Consider the following 19612-nt stretch of genomic DNA (forward strand, 5'->3'; position numbering starts at 1 on the left):
CTAAGACCGGCTGCTCCAATCAAAATGCCATGACGGCCCTAGCCAATTTGGCTCAGTGGATAGAGCACTGGCCTGTGGACTGAAGGGTCCCAGGTTCGATTCCAGTCAAGGGCACATGCCTGGGTTGTGGGCTCAATCCCCAGTAGGGGGCGTGCAGGAAGAAGCTGATCAATGAGTCTCTCTCATCATTTTTGTTTCTGTCTCTCTCCCTTCCTCTCTGAAATCAATAAATATATATATATATTTTTTAAATGCCATGACGAGCAATCTTTTAAATGAGCCACACGCAGGGAGCGCCCAAAAAAGAAAAGTAAGTTTCTTAGGAAATAACCTGTAGTAATTAACACATTGTATGCGGGAAACAGTCAACGTAAAATGTATAAATACGTTTCCCGCATACAATGTGTTAATAAGTAGTAACAGTACTGCTAGAGTTAACTCAGAGAGAGAAAATATGAAACAATTAAAAAGCATGACATATAACGAAGATTTAAAATGATAAAAATTATAAAAGTTGCCCTAGCTGGTTTGGCTCAGTGGATAGAGTGTCGACCTGGGGGCTAAAGGGTTCCGGGTTTGATTCGGTCAAGGGCACAGGCCCGAGTTGTGGCTCGATCCCCGGTGGGGGACATGCGGGAGGCAGCCGATCCATGATTCTCTCTCATCGTTGATATTTCTCTCTCTCTCTCCCTCTCTGAAATCAATAAAAATATATTTTAAAAAACAATCTGTAAAAGTCAACACTATTCTTTTGGAAAATAAAAAAGGTCACAGGCAGGAACCGGAACCCCGCGGCTACAGGAAGCTCCTTTGGCCTCAGAGAGCGCCGCCCCGCCTCCTGCCGTCAATGAGCCCCTTCAGCTCACCGCCCACTGCCAGGAGCCCCGCTTCTCGGTCACTTCAGTTCATACATGAATCGCTCATTCACACCCTCGCCAAGCTTCTGACGGGCTGCGTGTCTTTCTCTGCTGAGAAGAACTCATTGTATGTTATATATGAACTGCTTATCCGTCAACTGCAGAAAGATGGTTAAAACTTACTACTTGTTCATTTTGTGTATAGTATCTTTCCTGTAAGAAAGTTTACATTTTTACATATGAAATATTTCTTTGATCACACAGCCTGTAGGTTTTTAGTCCTTTATTCTCTAAGATTATTTTATTCCATGTCGACCTTTAAACCAACTGTAACTGCGCACGTGTGCGTGCGGTATGTTATCCCAGGGCTCGGCCTCGCCCTCCGCAAGGACGCCTCGCCTCGCCAGCAGCATTCACTCACTTATTGAGATTAAGAGCCCAGCCTCTTCTCGCAGAACTCGGTGCTCGTCGGCAGGGAGACCTCCTTCTGGATGATCTATCTGGATGATCTATTCTGGCAGCACCATGGTTCTGATCTCGGCACACCTGCTCGAGCGCACATTCTGGCCAGGCTTTTCTGTTGCTTTTTTAAAAACTTTGTGAGGCTACTCACAGATCTTTTTCCTTATGAACTTTGAGATCATTTATCAAGTCTACAAACAACCCTACTGGCATCCAAGCTAAATATATTAATTAGTTTTTGGAGAGAGAGAGAGAGAGAGAGAGAGAGAGAAAGAGAGAGAGAAATATCGATGTGAGAGACAAATGGATTGGTTGCTTCCTGCACATACCCCAATCAGGGCTGGGGATCGAGTCAACAACCAAAGTACAGGCCCTTGACTGGAATCGAATCCAAGACCCTTCAGTCCTCCAGCCGACGCTCTATCCACTGAGCGAACCTGGCTAGGGCCCAACAGATATTTTTTTAGAGGGTCACCTCTTCAAAAGACTAGGCACTACCTAGGAATTGGGGTTCCAATGGTGAAAAGACAGACAAGGTTCCCGCCCTCACAGACTGCCTTTTAGTACAGGCAGGAAACAAGGACATGAGTCGGCTCCTTCCACAGGATGGCGAGCGCAACGAGGAAACGAAGCCAGGGGTGGGGGAGGGCAGTGGCCGGCACAGGGTCAGAGGGAGCCCTGGGCGCGTGGTCAGGACGCAGGCCTCTGGAAGGGGAGACCCAGCCTGACCCCTGAGGGCCAGGACCAGCAGGTGGGAATCCAGAGGAGCTGCGTTACTGGTGGAGGAAGCCTGGCCCATGTAGGGCATGAAAGGTCAGGGAAACCGGATTGCACCAAATGAGGAGACAGAGGTGGAAAATGTCATCTGGAGACTGGGATCGGAAGGGACAGGAGTGAGAGACGCCAGTCAGGACACTCCAGCCGGGGGCCAGGTGAAGTGACCGATCGTGGCGTGGCAGTGGAGGCAGAGGTGGCCGGACTGGAATAAAGGCTGAAGATGGAACAAAAGTGTGCGCTGATGGGCGGGGTGAGCAGGGTAAGGGAGGGAGGAGTGCAGCATGGCGCCCACGCGGGACAGATGCTCCAGGCCATGAACCGAGATGCAGACGCAGGAGCCAGGGAGGGAGCGTGGGGACGCGAGCCCAGGATGACGGCTTGGCGCACGGTTTTGGCACACGGATCGTTGGGGCTGAAGGCCCCTCCGAGGAAGCCTGAGGCAGTACAGGCTCCATGGCTGCACGCCCTGTGCCCAGGCCGCACGTCACCAGGCTGTTCTGATTTCTACCTTTGTCTCTGGCTCCTCCCCCTTAGGGCCCATTTCTAGATGGTGCTCCCCCACCCCATTTCCCTCCTCTCCAGCCTCCGACTCCAAAGCCCTCACTCGCCCTCTTACTTCCTGGGCCTTCAGACTCCTGCCCGTGCCCGTCCCCCTCCTCCTCCGCTGCAGGCCGCGGCTGGAACAACCGGAAGCCCTGGAGCTGCCAGGGACCCAGGCTGTTGGCAGTGTCCTTCCCGCTCAGGAGGAAGACGTTTCTGGGAAGGCGCATCAGCCGGCACTGCCCGCACTGACGTGGCTCCGGGCTCCGAGAACTCCAGTCTTCTCGTGTTCTCACTTGGAAATCGGGTTGGCTAGATAGGTGGCCTCAAGTACGAGCAGGCTACAGCTCAAAAGCCACAAACAACTTCCCTGGAATACAGGTTCTACATGGATCAAAACTCATACAAGTTCCTAACGCGCTCCCCGCAGCCCACATCACTTGTATATGTGAATCGAGGTCCAAAGCCAAGGAAGTAAGGCCCAGAGACATAGCCTAGAACTAGTTCCTCACTCTCAATCCAAACGTTATTGCTCAGATGGCTAACACGGGGAGTGACGAAACTGCAGCTGCAAACCCATTTCCCTATCCACCTGGAGGCCTGGGCCTTCCCTGGCGCCCTCCCAGCAAAGCCAATGAGAACACAGATGAGCGTGAGGGAAAAGGCCACCCACTTCATGAGGGCAGCTGCTCTTCTTTATAAATTTAAAACCTAAATGTGAGGAAGTCAAGTGCCACGCAGGGTTGCAGAGTGAGGACAGGGCCGGTCGGAGAGCCAATCGCCCACCTCGCCCTGCAGCCGGCACCTTCTCAGGACACCAGGTGCGGGAGCCGCGGCCCCTTCCAGAGGTTTCACGGAGTGTTTCCCCCGACAGCAGCTCTTCTCCTTTGTGATCCTCACCAAGGGTGTTTTCCCACTGGTTGTTAGAGTGGGAGGGGGAGTGACAGAGAGAGAGAACCATTGATGTGAGGGAGACACATCCCACACGAGCCCAACCAGGCCGGGGGATCGAGCCTGCAGCCGAGGTCCATGCCCTTGACCGGAATGGAACCGGGACCCTTCAGTCTGCGGGCCGACACTCTATCCACTCAGCCAAACCGGCTAGAGCATAACATCAATTCTTGATAAAAGTAAAAAAATATATTGATTAAAAAAAAATGCCATCACAAGTTCATTTAACAAACTGTCACAAAAAAATTAAAGACAAAAACATTTTTTACTAGCAATTCATCATCTCTATTGTTGATAAAAATTTTCACCATAAAGTAAGTTGGAAAAATGACTTCAATACACTAATCCTAAAACAGTTTAGAAAACAACTTAATCTAAAACAATGAAATTGACTGGAAATACTTATTACGTGTGACAGTTTTCACACTGCGATTAGCTGTCTCCTCCCGTTGGGCGGCGGTCGCTGGGAAAGCATGGACTTGCCTACTTTGTTCACAGCTACACCCCCAGCACCTACAATGCTTGCTGACCAGAGCCGACACCTGATAATATCTTTCCACACTGAGGAGTACATGCAGGTGACATTCCCTTACAGCAGAGCATGCATCATAAGTCTGCCTCCTGAGTGAACCTCTTACCTGGGAATGAGCATAAAAGCAGAATTCAATGGAGGGAGTTATGCTTGGGAAAGGAAGGTTCTAGCGCGTGATCTTGACTGATGGTGTGAAACACAATCATACGTCAGCGCAGAACAAAGCAGGAGGCACAGGTCTCCTCCATTCAAACGTAGGCACTCACTGACAGGTCGGTGCGTGCGCTTGCTCGCTCGCTCTCTCTTTCTCTCTCTCTCTCTTACACACACACACACACACACACACACAGGTCTCCTCCATTCAAACGCAGGCACTCACTGACAGGTCGGTGCTCGCTCGCACTCTCTCTCTCTGCTTTCTACTTAATTTTAAAAGTAATTCCAAAAAATTTTAAAAGAAATTGCTGGTTATTTGATTTCCCAAGCTCAAAGCAGATCAGAGGTCAGAGCCAGGAGGCTCAGCAGTGGGAAGAGGTCTGGCAGCCAATATGCTAACAGCCCCGAGAAGGAAAATAGAGCAGACACCAACAAAGCACAGGAATGCGGTGCTGTTTGGTTTCAGCCTGAATATATTCATACACAAATGTATCCGCATTTCCCAGGAAAGCTTTCTATTTCAGAACACTACTTCCTACTAACACGCGCGCGCGCGTGCGTGTGTGTGTGTGTGTGTGTGTGTTGCCTTTTATTCAATGGAAGATACAGAGCCATTCCATTCCATAATAAAGCAAGAAATGTGGGCATTCAGATGAGGAAGGGTGAAGTTAAAACAAACTAGTGAGAAAATATCAAAATGCAGATTTCTCCACTGCAAGTTCCAACTTCTTGACAGCAGTATCTGGCAAATGTCACCCTTTTTTTAGTTCCACATGACAAACCTCCTTCCCGAGTGTCTCTGGTGAGAAGCAGCGAGTGTCCGGCCTGGAGAGGGACGGTCTCCTCCCGCAGCGTAAGAAATTCTATCCCTAGAATATTCATCTCCGGGATGTGAGGTTCCCACTTACCATATCTGTGCCAGAACAGGCTGAGGTAACCCGGATTGGAAAAAAAAGTTTCTCGCTTGATCACCTGGAAAGTAAGTGGGAAAAGTTTCAGAACAAAACAACAGCTAAACCACAGTAGACATTTTCTTACAATAATATTGCGAAACTAAGGAAGAGGCTGGTAACCCTGTGATCATGGCACTGAAATGTGATAGAAGCCAAACAGAAGTCCACAAGGACAGGAACACCCGCCACGAGCACTGACTTCGGAGCTCAGCGCCTTAAAACCAGCATCTCAAAGGGCCAGCCGTTGGCGGGTGGACACTGTCGACATGAATTCATCTGCTATTAACCAGGATGGTAACAGCTACACATGTGACAAGCACATCTGCAGGGACCCTCCAGAAAGTGAGGAGCTTGTCTCTGCTTTTTAAAAGGGTCTCTGTCATTCCCGATAGCAACCATTCTTGCACTTACGGAGAATAAGTAACAACGGTTTTTAACAATCGCATCAGTGGTTAAGATTTAATAAGTTAAAAAGAACTATGAGACAAAAACAAGTCCCCAGGGAATCTAGATCTTATTTTCCTGAAAACAATGCCTGAAGAGTAACCAAACAGGAAAGATAATAGGAAAGGCCAAGTTCAGAAGGAACTTCAGGGACACAGGAAATAAGAGAATTCCTTAAGACTGACTGCAAACAAGGCTTGAATGCATTCTTGGAAAAGCCACTGTCACAGGGCAGGTCAAGGAGAAGGCAGATGGGTAACTATGCCCTCAGTCCTACGTAAGCCCACCTTAGCTCGCTGGCAGGTTCTCCAAAATACATGCACCACTGAGAAGTGAAAATGTACAAGTGCCAACGCCCATTACCAGTGATAAATCCAGAAACTGGCTTCAAGCTATGGAACTGCTGATCATGCTTCGCTCTCTCCTCCACGGTGATGGCCCAGACATCCAGGCTGCCTGCAGTCCGAGGAAAGACAAGCGCGTTATTGAATGATGAAGAACACGCCAGGCCCTCCATGAACTATTCCTATCGCATGAAGAGTATGTCAGCACGTTAGCAATGATTCGATACATGAGCACTGTTTGTCCTGGAAGTAATGCACACACAGCTAGAAAATTAAGCGTAAACAGCCCTTCCCACCCAAAAAGGAACTGGCACCAATCCTGTTTATAACAACTGTCCTATCACCCTGTCGTTAGCGGGGCTGCATGGAGATAGAGTGAGTTACTCATCGCTCATTCACACACACTTACGCAACAGACCGTCCCACATGCCACAGCGGAAGTTATGAAAGAAGCTGAGCTCAGTCAGAATCCGAGTGAGTGCGCGAACCTCCTGGGGGCGATAAAGCACTCGGGTGTTGGACTCTAGCGGTGGCTGAGTAACGCTCTAAATTTACAAAGAAACACTGACGCGCACGGTGAGGACCAGTGAGGTTGATGGCTTGTAAATTACACCTCTCTAAGGCTATTTTTTTTTTTAACGGCAAACCAAAGACAATGGGATTTAGGTCCTTCAGTTTCAGCTGAGACTGAGCAGACGTCCCCTCGCTTCTGAGACCCTTCTCCCTTCAGTCCTGGTCTCCTCAAATTCACCCAAATAATGTGAGAGCCATAGGCAGAAGGTTCTCAAAATGTCAGACACGCCCCAGAAGGTGGGAGCAGACACCATGCGCATATTTCAGGCAACGTGTGACGATGCCCAGCACAAAGCCACGTGTCTGGACACCGCCAACCCTGGGCGTCTGCGCTGGCAGCGGCAGGTGGCGGCGGTCTGCTCGGTCGCTGGAGACAGACCACTGAACCGTTAGGTGCCAAGCACTGGGCTAGGCATCGGAGGTGGAGCGGGGACGGTTCCGACCTGGTCCCTCCCTCCCCACCTGACAGTCCCGTACGTTCTGGAGGAGCTGTTTACTGCCCTGTCAGAAGTAAGCCAAAAACACAACAACAAATAAAAAAGGAATTAAAGGCGGACGAAATCAAAACCCAAGATGAAATAACACTAATGATTTTGAAAACGTTGCCGACTTCCTTCCGGACTGGAGTCCCGCAGGGACTTCACAGGTGACCCAGCATGGCCTCTCTCCACGGTGACCGCACGGACAGCGGCGCGGGCCATCACCGTGGCACCCGCTCTTGAAAGAATCCTCAGCCAGTGAGCAGAAACAAGTATTCCACACGTTCCAATAAAGTTAGGAAGAGTCACCCAACAACACATTTCATGCAGATCCATAGGATGTTTTAAGCAGATAAAGTGAAACAAATAAAAGTGTCACACTTCAGCCCTGACCAGTTTGGCTCAGTGGGTAGAACGTCGGCCTGTGGACTGAAGGGTCCCAGGTTCGATTCCGGTCAAGGGCATGTACCTTGGTTGTGGGCACATCCCCAGTAGGGGGTGTGCAGGAGGCAGCTGATCGATGTTTCTTTCTCATCAATGTTTCTAACTCTCTATCCCTCTCCCTTCCTCTCTGTAAAAAATCAATAAAATATATTTTTTTAAAATAAGTGTCACACTTCAAATCCAGGCTTCAGAAACAGTACAGAATCAGTGACCCGGTCACCTCAACAAATAAACTGCAAAGGCGACCTGGGGACAGAGGGCGCTCACAGCCAGAGACGCAGGGGAGACCCGGGAACCAACTAACCGCAGTGCACGCGCCTGTTTGGATCCCGATCTGAACAAACCCTAACCAAAGCCGCTGGTTAACAGCCTCACACTGCCACCAGGCATTGCTATAAACGCTGCAGGGATGCTAATGGTATTGAGTTATACCTTAGAAGTGTCATCTTTTAGAAACATGTACTAAAGTACTTGTGAATGAAATGATTTGATGCCTGAGAGTTGTTTCTAAAGAATCCAGATGAAACAACATGGGCCATGGGCTGCTCGTCACTGAAACTCTGAGATGAGCACATGTGAGATGGGTTCATTATATTATTCCCTTACTTATGTGCACATCTGAAATTTGCCACAATACTAAGTTATTAACATATGGTTCCAAAATACATTTTAAAAGGAAGATCTTTGAAAACTTACCACCAAAAGGCGTTGGAAACTGAGCCATGGTTCTGTTACTTCTACCTGGCTAATCGACGCCTGTAATTGAAATAAAACATTTAAGTTTGTGAAAACTTCACTCTTATATACTTATAAACACACTAACATGCTGTTTCTTCAATGATCAAAAGACCGATACCAATACCGGAGCTAGGGTTCAGCACCATAAGTGAAAGCTACCACTAAGGGGCTCATTCATTCATTCATTCATTCATGCTCTGCAGATTCTTAACGTCAATGGGCAGGGGGAAATGTTGGTGAAAGACTGTGGCAACAGGAAGCTAGCTTTCCGTCTGGTGAGCTCTCCCATGAGCCCAGGAGGCCTTTGTTACTTTTAAGTGTATCTTTTTCTTCGCCATCCACATATACTAGCCCATCTGCCTGGTGGTTCTAACAGCAACTCTTTAAAGAGCACGGAGCACATGCTGCCCACTGACCCAGGTGACTCATCAGTCTCAGCGCGTTTCACTGCCACCACCGCTCCGAGAGCAGGTACTGCATCTACCACCCTCTGTCGCAGGTGAGGAGAGCGAAAACCGAGGCGCCGTGATCATAGCAGTGCGTGCCACACACGCGGTGACGGGGCTCCACCATGGGAACAGTCTGCATTAGGCCCCGTGAGCACTGCCTATCACACTAACGTCCGCAGGCATGGAGCACACCCCAGGCAGAGCCCCCAGCCACTGTCCACGCACTGCCTCCTCCTCGCCTGGAAACTCCACGCTCGCTGGGCCTGTGTCCCGGCACCCACACAGGGACTTCTCCTCCTTCCATCTCCCACTCTGGCCCTGGGATCCTTTCCTGGGTGACAGTTTTAACTCTCCCAGCTCGTTCTTGTTCTCCGCTCTTTATTCCTGCTGCTGCCGCCACCTTTGTTTTCCTTTTGACAGGCACAATGTCTTTCACTCCCCCACTTTGCTCTTTAGCTTTCTTCTGTTTCTGGCATCACGGGTCCCTTTGCGGGCTGGCTGTCTTAGGCCCCTCTCCCGCACCTGGGGACCTGGTGCTCCTGCCTACGGAACACGAGGCACTGAGCAAAGGCGCAGAAGCTGAGCGGGGGCGGCACGTGCGTGGATCGACAGGCTCCTCCACACGGTGAGAGGCCCCCCTGTCACTTTCCACTGGAGACCTCCAAAGGCCAGTGCAGGGGGGTCACTGAAGCTGTTTAGCTCTGCCAGCGGGAAAGCCGTGAAGGGGAGGGGAGAGGAAAGAGAACACGGAGCTGGTGGTGCTGGGCAGGGTGAAGGGAGAAGGGGACAGACGTTCCCCAAGAGTCCAGTGCAGAGCAAGACCCTCAAGAACACAAACATACAAATGCAAACCCTCCACAACACAGAGCAAACGGATCTCAGCCACGTAAGGAACAGGACGAGAAGACACTAACGAGATGATTCCGGAAGTGCAAGATTAGCGTTTGAAAGCCAATTAACGTAACTCGCCATGTTTACAGAACACAGCAGAAAACCCATTCGGTTTGACAAATATGGGGAAAAGCTTTTGATAAAAACTCTACACCCAATAATAATAAAAACTCTCAGAAAGCGAGGATTAGTAGGAAAGTTCTTGAAACAGAAAGTTCCGCAAACATGAAATTCTCAAAAGCTGAGATAACTGGGGAAGTCTAAGCGTCAGTATGTTTAATAGTCCCTCTCCTTCCCATTTAGGTTCAGGTGCCCAACCCAGCCAGCCGCACTTGGAAACAAGCGTCTGCGCTCAGAGCCCCGCCCCCCAGAGCCTAGCCGCTCCCCGGGAGCTGTCATGCCCACGGACACCACAGCGCTGTATCCATCCAGCACGTTACACAACAGGCGCGTGCCAGGGACTTCCATCTCCTCAAAGCATTGAAGATTATCTTAAAAGGTCTGATTTTTAAGTTCTTATCTTATTCCAGTGGCATCTGTTTTTTCAGTTTTTTAAGCATGTAATAGTTTACCAATTGGTACAGTACGATCTTTAATATGCAGAAGAGATGAATGGATTGTGTTGTACAGTCGGAGAGCAACACGCCTTCTGTGAACACGGAGCAACAGCATGTGCACTCGCTCCTTTGCCGATGGGCGGACTGTGCTGCTCTCTTAGTTCCTCTTACAATGTGGGGACGCCCCCGATCGCTGCCTCAGCAGCGTTCATATGAAATCAGTCTGTACACCCTCAATATGTGCAGCTTTTATTGTCAATTATGCTTCGATAAGCTGGGGGGGGGGGCTTACAATTAAATAGGGGCTAGAAATGCACATCAAAGAGTGTGTGTGTGTGTGTGTGTCTGTGTGTGTGTCTCTGTGTGTGTCTGTGTGTGTGTCTGTGTTTGTGTGTGTGTGTCTGTGTGTGTGTGTCTGTGTGTGTGTCTGTGTGTGTGTCTGTGTTTGTGTGTGTGTCTGTGTGTGTGTGTGTGTGTGTGTACACAGAAAGGGCCATTAGCAGCAAGCAATGTAGACATGGAAGCAACAAATGATAAACCAGAACTTTATAAAATGCTTGCTAACACATTTGGGCTGTATTAGTCCATGCAATTCTGTGAACAACCTGTGGGATAAATAACATCACCATCCCACCTTACAGATGTGGAGGTCAAGGCAACAGCTGACACAACCATTAAACGGCAGGCGAGGGAGCCAGCCTGTGGGGACTGAGAAATGCATGGGACACGCAGGGAGCAGTCAGCCTGGTAGACCCGCCAGGGTGGAGCTGGGGGTGGGGAGTGGGGGCACTGCTCCAAGCCATAAAAGCCTGGAAAGCAAAACGGAGAAAAAGGGAAACCAATGTGTGCGCCACAGCAGACCACAGAGGGAACGGAATGGGAAGTAAGTTTAAGTCCAAAGAGCTTTTACTTCTTGTACAAAAAAGCAAAGCTTCCTTAAGTGTAAATAAGCATTTACTGAACGGAAGTTGGAAGTCACACACACACACACACACACACACACACACACACACACACACACACACGGCCGGTGGGCTCAGTGGTTAGAGCATCGGTTCCCAGTCAAGGGCGCATACCTCAGTTGCAGGCTCGATCCCAGCCCCAGTCTGGGAACATGCCAGAGGCAACTAATCGATGTGTCTCTCTTGCATCAATGTTTCTCTCCCCCTTCTCCCTCCCCTCCACTCTCTCTAAAAAAAACCACCAAAATACAAACTAAAACTAAAGTGAGTGAAGGCAGGAACTCCACCCATTGCTAGGACTGCAACAGGATAAGGTGGGTCAACGCAGCGAAGACCATCAGAACACAAGAGCCTGCCTAGAGAGGAGCAGAGAAGGGCACCCTCCGGGCCCTGGGCCCTGCTGCCCGGGGAGAAGCAGGCAGGCAGGACGCTGCCCCAGCAGGAGGGTGGCAGGTCAGCAGGATGGGCTGATACCATGGGGGAGGGGGCTACTTTGGAGTTCTTACAGGCAGACCAGGCAGCCACCCACCAGCTTGGGATTTATATTTCCATTTAGCCTTTTCCCTATAAATATACAATTGTTTCCTTCTTTTGCACACTTTACATTATAATGCATTCTTAAAACCTTTCATAGCCCTAGCCACTTTGGCTCAGTGGGTAGTGCATCGGCCTGTGGACTGAAGAGTCCTGGGTTCGATTCCAGCTAAGGGCACAGGCCCAGGTTGCGGGCTCGATCCCCTGTAGGGGGCGTGCAGGAGGCAGCCAATCAATGATTCCCTCTCATCATTGATGTTTCTATCTCTCTCTTCCTCTCCCTTCCTCTCTGAAATCAATAAAAATATTAAATTTAAAAAAACCTTTTATAAACATTAATTTTTAGAGTGAGGCAAACACTCCTATACTTATATGTAAAAAATAGAAAAACAGACTAAATATTGAGCAATCAAGAGATAGGTAAAGAGTAGTACTTTTTAAAACTTTGGATAAATGTTAGGATCTTTAGCCAAAAGCTAGAATATGTTTGAGAAGTTTTTAATCTTCCTTCATTTCAGCTTCAGAAAGGAAAGCTAATTATAGAAACCTAAAGGAATGCTGATCCTTAATTTCAGCATTTACACTAAAATCCCAAATGTGGACATATTTAGAGGAGACCTCTAAAAATGTGTATTTATAAAACAACTATGCGAGATGAAATGAGGGAATTCGAATACATAATCATTCACACAAAAAAGGAATCTTTACAATTATTTAACTCAAATAATTAGCAGGTTTCTAATCTACCCAACAGGGCTAGTGTAGGATTAATGACCTAAAGCCCAAGAGAGATTCTGAACATACATTAAACTGCTCTTCACTGAATTACTGACTGTCCATTCTCTCACAGAACCCTGAAACCCTCCTCCATAAATCAGACACAAGCAAAGGCTGCAGGAGGAGGGGCCCAGCGGGGGCACACGGAGCACCTGGCCCAATACTGAGAATGCACTCTCAGTAGAGAAGGTATTTCATCTACTCCCCTTCATGGTGTCCCTTCCCAACAGTCAGGCTAATTTATTTATTTGAAATAGCTTTTCACGGTATAAGGCAGTGGTCGGCAAACTGCGGCCCCTTGAGTGTGGCTCTTCCATAAAATACCACGTCCGGGTGCGCACGTACAGCGCAATTGAAACTTCATGGCCACACTCAAGGGGCCAAAGAGCCGCATGTGGCTCGCGAGCCGCACTTTGCCGACCACTGGTAGAAGGTAATTAACTTTAAATTCATTTCTTATAAAGAAATGTTTTTAAACTTTTTATTTTAAAGTTGTCCAATAGGTTTAGTTTTAGACTAAAGGACCTACAGGGTAGGAGGTGCAGACTAGAAACTTTAAATGTCTAAAAATTTGGCATCAATAAAATTGAGGGGAAAGAAAGGAACAGAAGTGTGAAAATGTGAGAAAACTGAAAACATACACATATTTTAAATACCCAAAAGGGTATAAAAATATCCTCAGAAACATTAAAATAAAGCACACGCTAGCCACCGGTGCCGCTCAGCGGCTGAGCACAGACCCTTGAACCAAAGGGTCCCGGTTTGATTCCCGGTCAGGGGCCTATACCCAGGTTGCGGCTCGATCCCCGGGTGGGGGGCGTGCAGGAGGCAGCCAGTCAATGTCTCTCTCTCATCGAAGTTTCTATCCTTCTCCCTTCCTCTCTCTCTCTAAAATCAATAAAGACATATTTAAACTTTTTAAAGAGCGCACTCTAGTCTTATCATGATACTGTCTGATACTTCAGAGCTATGAGAGTCTGGATTTAGGTACGAGTCTACCCATCTTTACCCCTGATCTAGGATAAAAACTAAAAGGAATCATTCACAAAAAACCACTACTGCCCAGTGTCTTTTCCTCTTGGAGGCCTTTACATCTCTAAAAATTCAAAATTCGAAAATCTGGAAGAAAAATGGAAGGAAATCACTTTTTATTTAAGACAGAGGCTGGAAGGAGTAGAAGCGAGAAGAGCCTGGGCCTGCGTTCCACCCGCTGCGCTGCGTGAGGGGACACAGGGCAGGGGGGCCACAAAGCTCCTTGGAAACCCAGAGAAAAGGTGCCGAGAGCCGAGCAGGAAGCGGACAAAGGGCCTGACAAACCAAACAGACGCCAAGCTGCTCAATGCCCGGCTGTGTCTGCAGCCCGGGCCCCTGCGGCCTCTCCATGTGCTGCTGTGGGAAGTGGAGCGAGATGACCTGCAAGGGGTGTCCAGCCCGCTCACAGGGAGGTTTTAAACTGCGTGAGGGACAAAGTGTCGTCCCCCCCCCCAAATAAACAGCCCTTAGCACTCAGTTCAAAGAGACTTGCCGGCTCTGCGGGAACACTGCTGTGAACATGCGAGCGAGCGTCCTCCGTCCTCCCAGAGAAAGCGGCATCCCTCCCAGTTTCTGTTGGGGGGAGGGGGGAGGGGAGGCCGGGGCAGAGTTGACAAGGGGACAGGTCAGGAGCACCCATGGTGAGCAGTCACTGTCAGGCCCAGCTGTCAGCACGTCACTTGGCAACACTCGCTGGCATTTCAGACTGGCGGGTCCATGAACGGCTGCTTACTTTCCACAAACAGGAGCGCCGGGGTCTCTGCCCACTCGGCCCCCAAGCAGAGGCCACCCTCCGTTCTTCTCAATGACCCTGACTCCACTAGTTGCACAGGAGGGAGAATTCATCAGGGAGCCGTCAAACCAAAGCACAGCTACAATGTCGCACAATCAGGCACAGAAACTAAGGAAACCCCACTTAGGAGGGAGTGGAAATCAGCGCCGCTCTTTGAAGGTATCCCACCTGGACACCAAGTGCAAGGAGCAAGTCACTAAGAGGGTCTATCTAAACGCACCACAGCCCAGTCAGGAGAGCCATCCATAGGCTTCAATAACATATAGGAGGGGCTGTGTTTCTTCCAGAAGGTTCCATTTCAAAAGGGTCATTAAGAATAAAACATTAGCTCAAGATACTGAAAGCTGAAAAATAAATAACGAAGAAAGCAGATAACCCCGAACCAAATACCAAGCAATAATTTTAAGAAACACTGAGTGGGAAAAGGTCAGTTCAGATCAAAATTTTATTGTAAATATAAAACTTACGGAACTTCAAGATTATCAGCCAAATTAATAATGAAACTGTATAACTTTAACCTATTTCAACTCACAAACTTCCAATGCCTTCTCAAATAGAAATTTTTAAGTGAGCAAAAACTCAGAATTTCACGAGTAATGAAAACCCTTATTTTATCACATGAAGTGTGCAATGAGCTAGGCAACAGGCACAAATGCCATCTGTGTGATGTGGCTTATATGGTCACACACACACAAAAATGATCTGAAGGATTTCTTTCAAATAACTGATTTTTCAACAATCACAAGGCACGTGCACACTTAAAGGCAAACATTAAAAATAAACGTCCACACTGCAGCGCGGGGATCCTTACACGTGTTCTATTGTCTACCACCACCCTTTTCTCTGGGTAATTACTTGTAGCCCCCAATAGAGCCAGCAACCAAGGTGGGATTCTCGGCCGCCTCCGGGAACAGCGGTCAGGGCTGGGCGGGAGAAGTTTAGAGAAAGCCTCCAGCTTTAGAAAAGAAGTCAGGACTCAACTGGAGAAGTACCAGCTGCGCAAAGCAGACCTGCACCTCTGCAAAGAGCAGGACACGAGTCCGCCTGCAGAGGGTACAGCCGCTCAGCCACCAGTGCCACAGCTGCACCCAGGGACATTCAGTGAGTCTACAGGTCACGGTGAAGAGGTGGGACACACGCACCGTGTGCCAGTGCTTGTAACATGCTCTCCATGTGAACATATTCACCAAAATAAACCCGCTGCCGGTGAGCCTGGTAACAAACACACCCCCAAGACCCTGGCATCACTGCCCACCTCTGACCTCCTCCAGCCACGGCCCACACCGGACCACACGGCAGCTACACCGCCCGTCCCCTCACCTCCCGCTGCCAGCAGGGGAAACTCAAGGGAGATTTGTTTCCATCTCAGATTCTCTGCTAAGGACTGGTAGGCGATGGCCTGATCAGGAGATAAAGGAAGTCCACACGCTACATACTGATCGGATCCAACACTGATGGGATGCGGCTGAAGATACCTCCTAACTGTGAAGAACGGGAAGGAACGCGGAGAGCCTTCCTGCAGAATCAATGAAGGTCGGGGTCATGAATGAGCGAAAAGGACATCGCAGCCATTAACAGGACCAGCCGCGCCCTGCGAGGTGACCAGGCCTTCACGCAGGGCGGCGTTTGTCACCGCTGGCAAGTTTCAGGGCTAAGAAACCCGTTCGATAACATGAGCACCGCTAACCACCACGCAGACTGCAGCCAACAGGAAACCCGACCGCCTGAGAAGGCCCATTCAGAGCTTCAGGGTCGAGTCACGTGACTGAGATCCACGAAATATGTTTAAGCCCAAGAGAAAAAGAGAAAAGCTGAACAGAATCCTGGTGGCCATTTACTGAGGATTTCACTCGAGTTTTGTTTTGCTGTTGTTTTGTAAGTAGACCCAGATGTGCCATTAAAACACAGAGTGGAAGCTTGGAAGCTTCTGTTAAAATCATGAATACACTGGGATCGGGAATAAAGTTGAAAAGGATGGAAATCCAGATTTCCTCAATTTTGTATCTTCTTTTCAAAGATTTTAGCTTCTCATAATATAACACTTTTGTAGAAGCCAGTTTTTATGCTCAAACTGTGGCTTATAATTCATTTATGGAGAATTCCGATTGAGGCACATTTGCACACCTAAAGGTGGCTGCATTTAATTTAAATATGTGAAATCCAGTAGAGCTATTAAGTGTTACAATTCCAAAAAGCATGCAAACGATTTTTGAAAAGATAACTATTGTTACTGAAGGGAAGTAAAGTTCATTCATTTAATATTTTCACTGATTAATATTCATGTAGATGCAGACATTATAAAACGAACCTTTTATTCCCTCTCTGACAAAGCTTTTCTTATTTCCTTTATATCCCAACTTTTGAAATGAATCTTATAAAGTTTTTGAGAAAAGGGAAATTTTACTTGGGAGTTTGAACCAATTTACTTAAGGGCAATCCAACTTGGAAAGCTCACCACAAAGGAATGAAGTGAGGCCTCAAAATAAGTGAGTTTATTATTGCAGATTCCCAATCTCCCCGGATAGCAGAGGCCCCCACACTGCTGGAGGGGGGGGTGTAACAGCCGCAACCCCTCCCTCCGGAGAGCGAGCGCACGCGGCAGACAGGCACCAAGAGGAGAGGATGCCCGGCCGGCAAGGCTCAGTGGTTGAGCATCGACCTATGAGCCAGGCGGTCACAGTTTGATATATATATTAAGTGTAGAACTTTCTATAAGATATTATGTCCGCCAAGTTTTTGTTTTTAAAAAATACAACGCTGGCAGGTGGCTCAGTTGGTTGGAGCATCGCCCCACACACCAAAAGGTTGCAGTTCAGTTCCCGTCAGGGCACACGCCTAGGTTTAGGGTTCAATCCCCAGTTGAGGCAACTGATGGATGTTTCTCTCTTAATTCAATGTTTGTTTCTTTCTCTCCCTTCCTCTCTCTCTAAAAATCAATAAAAATATAACCTCGGGTACAGATTGAAAAAAAAGTTCACTGAAAGAAAATACACCAAAACACTAACACTTGTATATAAAGTGTTGTAACATTTAAACTTGTACAACGGTTCAACTACTTTCCTATACATTGGATCAAGTGCGAGAACCTTGCAATCTTCCCCAAGACTGTGAAGCCCAGAGGGACGCCACCACCTGAGGGAGAGCAAGCCTCTCCGACAACGACAACGCGCAGAGTGGGATTTAAACCAGGAGCCGGACAGAACAACTGCGGGAGCAGCATTCTGGACTAAAGAACAGCATGGCGGCATGAGCAAGGCACCATGGAACGGTCCCCGATGCAGCAAGGACTGGTGAGTCAGGAACTCTGAGTGCAGAAATGTGAACGGGATGAGAAGACGGAGGAAAGCTGTCCAGGGACCAGAACCCAGCGGCGGAGGCAGAGCCACATGTCGTGTGACCCTAAGAGCTGACCTGGTGCTAACGAGGCCCCTCTATACACACCACTGAGGCAGCACCATGCGTGCTATCTAACTTTTATGTTTCTTGGACAACTGGGTGAAATGGTCACATTTCACTTATCGCCAATTTGTAAAGCTTACTGGTTAACTCAGCCATATTTGAAGAGTTCTGCGTAGATACACATTACTGGTTACTGGTTAAATCACCTTTTATGTTCAGAACATCTGAAGTCCTAAGGTTTACATTGTCTTCCTTCTGTGGCTATCTTTCAATAGGTAAGATGCAGAAATCTGAGTGACAAACACTATTGTGCTGAATACCTATCAGGCCATCCGATGGAAAATTACTAAGAGGAGACGGCCGGGGGGAGGGGGGGGCATTCTGCCAAATGACCTAACAGGATTTGGGTGTAAATCTCAGGCCATCGACGGAAAGCCAGCCGGCACTGTTATAGCTGAACAGTCACACCAACTTCTTGACACTCTCATCGCGCTGCTAACATGCAAATGGCACTCTGCGTTGCCACCTGAGCATGTTGCTCCATGGAAGCCACGGGCTGCGGGGCAGCACCAACGGCAAGGCCTCAGGTCACTGTAAGACAGAGGCCGCCTTTTCACACGGGCTCTCGGAGCCCAGCCGGGCCGCTGCAGCTGGGCACAGCCCGGGCGTGACCCGGGGCGCAGGCCATCGGATGGGAAGCCAGCAGGCACCCAGCTCGGCACTCACTGTGGCCCGCCTCTGAGAGTGGCTCAGACTCTTTCTAAGCTTGAGTTCTTCATCTACCAAATGCAGGTCACAGTTGTATCTAAAGTGAAACATAAAGGAAAAGCTCTCTCATCGCTTCAGCCTGCTCAGCCCGTTTTAGCAAGAATCTCGCTCAGTCAGAGAAGCCCAGGCCCCTGACATCTAATCATACTCAGTATCTGATCAAGTTCCTCATCCCCAACCTTTCATATTTACACCCCAATCCTGTTAGGTCATTTAGCAGAATGCCCTACCCTGGCCGTGTCCTCTTAGTCACTTCCATCCACGGACCCCTCGCCTGCTCCTGGCCTATAAACCCCACTTCTTGTGCTCAGAGTTGAGCCCCGTCTCTCTCCTCCATGGCAACAGCCTCGAATAAAGTCTTCCTACCATTGTAACCCGTGTCAGTATCACTTTTCTTTAACAACAAGGAGAATTCACTGTGTTTTCCTCTACAAGGAGCAGTGCCTTGCGGATTTCCTCTCTGTCCCCTGGGCATGCTCTAAGCTTACAACTAGCGCCACTGCAGCTACCTGGTCACTGTTTCTTGGACAAGACCGTGGTCCCTTCAGAGAGTAAGACTTCTTTTTTTTTTTTTTTTTCCCTTAATATGTTTTAATTGACTTCAGAGAGAGAGGGAGAGAGAGAAACATCCATGATGAGAGAATCATGGATCGGCTGCCTCCCGCACGCCCCACACTGGGGATGGAGCCCGAAACCCGGGCACGTGCCCTGACCGGGAACTGAACTGTGACCTCCTGGTTCATAGGTCAATGCTCAACCACTGAGCCACGCTGATCGGGCAAGACTCCTTTTTAAATTCCCAGCACCTTCAACATGGTTTGGCCCCTTGTAGCCCCCAAACAATGTGTCCTGAGTGAATGGGTTGTAGAACGAGTGAAGGAGGAAGCTCTGGGAATTCCGCGTGGCCACTGCCGCCTTCAGGGGTCACCTGCATAAACTGGGGAGTCTTTCCCAGTCGGACTCCTGCTACTGTGTGTCCTACAAATGTTCAGGAAGCATTTCAATTCTCCAAAGTGGCAAACAACAGATTATGATTTTGAAAGTTGATGATGGCCCCCAGATATCGTAAGGAATATAACACAAACGAGCCAGTTCCCTAAACCTCATGGTATGATAGCAGCCATGTGACCTGCAAATCAATTACCTGCAGTTCCGACAGAAACACGGTCCAACTAGGAAGCCAAGGCTGAAGCGTGGCCT

The 19612-nt window shown here is 48.7% G+C and overlaps 1 protein-coding gene across 6 annotated transcripts in view; it reads right to left on the reverse strand.

The window, feature by feature from the left end:
- Positions 1–19612, reverse strand: part of ITSN1 (intersectin 1) — a 149288-nt gene that overhangs the window by 95833 nt on the left and 33843 nt on the right. For all 6 annotated transcript variants that reach the window (XM_070407249.1, XM_070407246.1, XM_070407248.1 and 3 more), the window contains exons 2-4: positions 8209–8268; positions 6036–6128; positions 5184–5247 (exon numbers count right to left, since the gene is read on the reverse strand). In XM_070407249.1, the coding sequence (XP_070263350.1) occupies positions 5184–5247; positions 6036–6128; positions 8209–8236 (185 nt within the window). In that variant the 5' untranslated portion in view covers positions 8237–8268. The remainder of the gene's footprint in view (positions 1–5183; positions 5248–6035; positions 6129–8208; positions 8269–19612) is intronic.

This window comes from Myotis yumanensis, unplaced genomic scaffold (genome assembly GCF_028538775.1).
Source record: "Myotis yumanensis isolate MYYU_CA2020_CCGP unplaced genomic scaffold, mMyoYum1.0.hap1 SCAF_2, whole genome shotgun sequence".
Taxonomy (NCBI): domain Eukaryota; kingdom Metazoa; phylum Chordata; class Mammalia; order Chiroptera; family Vespertilionidae; genus Myotis; species Myotis yumanensis.